We start from the raw sequence: 5,301 nt of genomic DNA, 5'->3' as shown, positions 1-5,301 counted from the left end.
GGGACAGCCCATCCTTCTCTGCTCAGCTGTAACAGGTGACCCCTGACACGCAGCTGCTGGGCTGTCTCCCAGGACATGCTCAGGTGATGCCAGGGAGGGGGCAGCCGCAGGACTTCCTGGAGGAGGCGTGTCGGGTACAGCTACGGGGGGTGGAGAGCAGAAATGTGGGTACTGGAAACAGCATCCACTGGAGGAGGATGCGCTTGGGGTAGGGGTACCTGCAGATCTTGGGGGCTTGTGCTGAGACCAGATGGCATATGGTCGCTTTGAGTGCCCAAACTGGCCACGGGTCTGTGCCCTGATATGCCAGGGAGCACGGAGGTGTGGGAGGTGTAATAGCAGGTGGTGACCAAGGATCCTAGAAACAAGTTCAGCAAAAACCTTGACACTTGGGCGAGGGTCAGGGTCCCTAGTCAGGCTGATGCCCAGCCCAGCAGGACAAGGTCCAAGGCATTTCCAATCCCATTCTAGCTTTATGGCCCTGTGTGGGAGGGGGCAGGCATTCCGCTGGTGGGGATGATGCAAAGAACAGACTGTGGGAGTGGGGAGAATCTCTGCCGGTCCCTACTTCTCTGGGCCTCAGTTTCCTTACCTGTCACCCCTCTGCAAGTGGCAGGCCTGTGGGGTCCTCTAAAACATCAGATTGAAAGCATCACAAATGGTATGTCGAAGCCCTTGCAGGGTGTGTGCCGGGAAGGGGCAGATGCCCAGGCTGAGGGGGCCGGAGAGAGGGGAGAAGAAGGTGGGGTGTCTGGAGAGAGGCGACACAGCCCTGCAGATGCGACACACACAGAGTGTCTGAGTTGTTGGATCAACAAAAGGAGAAGGGATTCAGGAGTGGCTGCATCCAGGAGCCCAAATTCTTCTTAGATGCTGCGTTGAAGTTGGGGCTGATTTTAAGCAGGTTGTATCCATTAGCAGGGTTGTGTAACCCCAGCAAATCTAGCTTCCTCCCACCCCCATAAATAGCCCAGCTATGCAATAATTTGAGAAGCCCCAGTATTTCATATCGTTGGCCAGGCCACGTCAAATGTCCATCTCTGGAATGACTGCAGAGGCCAGGGAATGGGATGCCCTGGCCGGCAGGGCCGGTCACCTACCCATCCTGGAATGGATCACAGAGGCCTCTAGTCCAGGACTTTCGCCCTCCGGGGACTGGGGGTGATGCCTCTTCCTGTACCATGCCCAAGTGGCCTGACTCGGTGGCTGTCATTTCCTCCTCCCTCAGCGAGCCCAGCTCACCTGCCTGCAAAGAGCCTGAGTAGTCTGACAATCAGACTATGGACCGCGTGACCAGATACCCCCTCTTCAGCCACCGCTCCTCACCCCGGGTCACCAGCCTGGCCCTCGATGGCGACCACAGTTACACTTTCGAGATGGTGGGCGTGGGGCCTGAGGCCAGCGATTGGAGCCAGGGTGAGCCACAGGTGTGGCGCACTGACCGCAAGGCCCGGCCGGAGGCGGTGCAAACTGGAGTGACCCGCACGCTGCAAGCCTCCAACTCCCGGCTGCGCTCAGGAGCGAATAAGGATGAAAACATAAAGGCCTCCGTCCTAGACTCCGCGGGCGCCCAGACCAGGAAGCCGTGGGACCTGGAGCAGGAGCCCCGGGCAGTCATCCGGGGCCAGGCGGTCAAGAGGAGTGGCACGGTGGCCACACTGCATGGCACCCCTGACAACAGGGCCCCCAAGACCCCTGGCCAGCCTCAGCTCACGTCCCTGAGTGAGAATGCAGTCGACACAGAACAGATAGACTTCCTGGCGGTGAGACAGCAGTTCCTGAATCTGGAGCAGGCCAACGGGGAGGCCCCCCAGAGCCCACGAGCCAAGGCGGCTCCTGTGCATACCACGCCCCCAGTGAGTCAGGCCCCCAAAGCCCTCAACAGGCTGCCCCAGGCCAATGGGTTCGCCGCCCCAGCCAAGCCCCAGGTGAAGGAGTTGATCGTGGAAGAGAAGAGCAGTCGTGGTTGGCCCGCGGGGTCTGACCGCAGTGTCCAAGGTGTGGACAGCCCTGACTCCTGGCCCCAAGAGGAGGAGACACCAGAGCCCCCCAAAGAGACCCCCATAGAGCGGGAGATCCGGCTGACCCAAGAGCGGGAAAGGGACCTACGAGAGCAGAGAGGCCTGCGGCCAGCAGCCAGCCACCAGGAGCTGGTAGAGATCCCCACCAAGCCGCTGCTGACCAACCTGAGCCTGACCACGACCCCACGGCGCGACCACCGGAGGCGCCAGTCACTCTACGTGCAGCGAGACATGGCGCAGGAGACGCAGCGTGAGGAGAATCACCGGCGCGAGGGCCTGCACATAGAGCGGGCAGCCACGCCAGACTGGGCCTCCAAGCGCCCCCAGCCTGGCCTCAGGAGAGCCTTCAGTTCAGACTCCATCCTCAGCCTGGCCCCTCCAGCCCCGGCCAGCGCAGCTGACCCTCCTCCGCGGGCGAAGAAGGTGAGCCGCATCCCACCTGACGCCTACCACCCATACGGGGGCTCAAGGAGCCCCCAGCTCGAATCCCCTGACTTCCGCTCCTACGGCAAGCCCAGGGGTCTCCCTGAAGATGAGGCCAAGACGGTGGGCTCCGCTCAGAGGCATCTCCCAGGACTCCCCGGGAAAACCTCCGGCACGAAGCAGGAGCACCGGCAGCAGCAGGAGCCTCCCCTAGCAGCCAAGGCGGGGGTCTTGCGGAGGGAGTACTTTCTCCTGCGCTCTCTGCAGTTCAAGGTCCCAGACACACCACAGCAGAGTGAGGAGCCCAGAGTTGAGGGCTGGCAGGCAGCCAGGGCCTCCCTGCATGGGCTACAGAGGTCCCCGTCGTCTGAGCTGCTGGAGAGAGAGGTGGAGGACGTCTTGCGGCGGGAGAGGGAAGTGGCCGAGGAGCGGCGGAATGCTCGATTCCCCAGGGTCTTCTCCCCGGCACAGGACGAGGACAGCGACCAGGAGTCCACTTCCTCTCAGACATCCGGTAAGAGAGGGCCCCGAGGAGCGGCTGCTTTGATTGGGGTGTGGAGCAGAGGTAGATTTGGGGGATGTCAGGCGGGTCCGGGGTAGGGGAAATCTCGGGAGCTCTGCCCACACCTCCGACTGGCCGGTCTGGCTCCCCGAACTGTCGATTTCAGAGAAATATGTCGACTTTGCCTGAGGATTTTCATTTTCGGATTTAGAGCCTTTGTTACTACATGCATAGAGGTTTACAGATGTCCCATCCTCCCGGGTGATCGCTCCTTTCTGTCAGTATGAAATATCCACGTCACCTCAGATGTTTTCACCTTGTGTGCTTGACCCACTGTCTGGCGGGCTGTGTGGGTCATCTGTCCGGCGGTTTCCCCCCGGCGCTGTCCGTACATGCCGTCATTTTCGTTACTGGTCCAGCTTCAGCGACTGTGTCCCGGGCTGCGGTCTGATAGACCTTCTCCCCTCAGTGGGCACTGGAGCCCTCCCTGATGCTCCCTCCTTCCACTGCTCCCCAACAGGCACCGTGGGCAGCTACTGTGTGAATGAGACGGATTCTTTCAGCCCCACCCGCCTGCACTCAGGCCTGGTATGGACAGCAGAGGCCCCTCGTGACGATGGTTCTGGGCAGACAAAGAAAGAGCAGTGGGTGAGTCTGGAGCACTGCCTGCTCCCCCAGAGATGTGACCGGATGCTGTACCCCTGTAGGACACAGTCGAGTCAAGGGAGACTCGCCTCTGACCCAGTTTCAAGTTCTGTCTCCCTTACTGCCTGGCAGTGACAGGTGCCTCCGGCTCCCTGCTGGGAGATGCAGAATGGATAACAGGGGCGTCTCTTCCTGTCTGAGCTCCTCCCAGAGCCACGCAGGCAGAGGCCCTGTGGTCCCCCTTGAGCAGACCGAGGGACAAGTTCTGCTTGGAGAAGCGCAGTGGCAATTCACCAGTGTCGTGGACACAGTCTCTATGTATTCATTGTTGGCATCTTTTTGTGATTATTACCCACACTGCACCAGTGATGGGCATGCGCCCACCTTCAGCACCTGGGGGCTGTCTTCTCATGCCTATACCCACAGTCACTTGGCTCCCAAGCTCCTGCTGGGACTCCTTGCCACACCTCTGTGATGATGAGTCCCTCTCCTCCTGTGCAGAGTATCGGGGTACCGCAGGGAAGAACAGCAACTCTAGCTGTACCCACCTGGTACCCACAACCTGGCAAGTGGTTTGGGGCACAGAGTGGAGCCCTGGGTAACCTGGGGCGAGTCCCTGCCCTGCCCCTCATCTGCAAACCCCTGCTGCTCTCTGACCCTCAGTCTCCTCTGTGAAATGAGCTTGGTGGTAAGAACAGCCCCACAGCCTGCGCTGGCTTTACTGCCGTGACGTTTGCAAGAGGAAACAGTTTCAAAGGGCAGACAGAGGCTGCGCCAGGACGGCCAGGAGGACGGCTTGAGTTTGGGAGACTGGGACACCGGCTTGCAAATGCCTCCTTTGCACCCCCAGGGGGCTATGTGGGCTGTGCCCCAGTTCCTGGGGGCTGGCTGGGGGGGACGACGGCCGTGGGGCTGGCTGACTTGTGCCCTTCTCTGCAGTACGCAGGCCTCAAGCCCTCGGACCATGTCAACTCAGAGGTGAGTGTGCTCCCGGGGTGGGTCGCAAGCTCGTCCTTCATCTGCGTCCCCTGCCTCGTGGCCTCGGGCCCACAAGTCTTTCTTGTGGGGACTCAACTATATTTTCTTTTTAAATTTATTTTTATTTATACATAAAAGAACTAGGGTGTAGGCCAGAGGTGTAGGGGGTGAGACATTCCCCAGAGACAGAGTGGGGAGCAGAACAGGCAGACCCACTGAAATACACCAATGAGGGGAACAGCGGGGAGTCGGGAGGGGTCTCTGCGCCCTGGGGGTCCCTCCCTGGCCGGGGGTCCAACTCAGGCTGCAGTTGCTGGTGATAACCTGACAGCACTGAGACTTTAACCCCTGCACCACCAGCAGGGCCCTTCACTGGGATTTTGTTAATTAGCTTTCTGAGGTGGGTTTTGCTGTGATACAATCTTGCTGTCTGCTAGGGGCACAGATAATGGAAAAGGGGTTCACATGCTGCCTCTTCACCAAATGGTGAGGGTTTGGGGACAGATTGAACCTGGGATAAGAGTATTTTCTCTGGGGGAGAGACCCATCTATGAGCTGCCTCTGTAGATTTCTAGAACGCATTGTGGCTCTCCTTGAGCTGAGCCCAGATAACCCTAAGGAGCATTTCCGCTGCTGGGCAGCTCAGCATGGGTTATCACATGCTGTGGCCGTATTACTGGGAGTAGAAGGTCTGAAGCAGGGGGAGATGGCCCTGCTTTAGCACTGTCCTGG

The 5,301-nt window shown here is 59.7% G+C and overlaps 1 protein-coding gene across 1 annotated transcript in view; it reads left to right on the top strand.

Moving 5' to 3' along the window:
- The first annotated feature begins 1,252 nt into the window (after positions 1-1,252).
- Positions 1,253-5,301, top strand: part of MISP (mitotic spindle positioning) — a 7,660-nt gene continuing 3,611 nt past the window's right edge. The window contains exons 1-3 of the mRNA XM_004688942.2: positions 1,253-2,958; positions 3,467-3,594; positions 4,531-4,569. Coding sequence (XP_004688999.1) covers positions 1,281-2,958; positions 3,467-3,594; positions 4,531-4,569 — 1,845 coding nt within the window. The 5' untranslated portion in view covers positions 1,253-1,280. The remainder of the gene's footprint in view (positions 2,959-3,466; positions 3,595-4,530; positions 4,570-5,301) is intronic.

This window comes from Condylura cristata, unplaced genomic scaffold (genome assembly GCF_000260355.1).
Source record: "Condylura cristata isolate star-nosed mole 26May11 unplaced genomic scaffold, ConCri1.0 scaffold00025, whole genome shotgun sequence".
NCBI lineage: Eukaryota > Metazoa > Chordata > Mammalia > Eulipotyphla > Talpidae > Condylura > Condylura cristata.
This window is presented reverse-complemented; position numbering and strand designations above follow the sequence as displayed.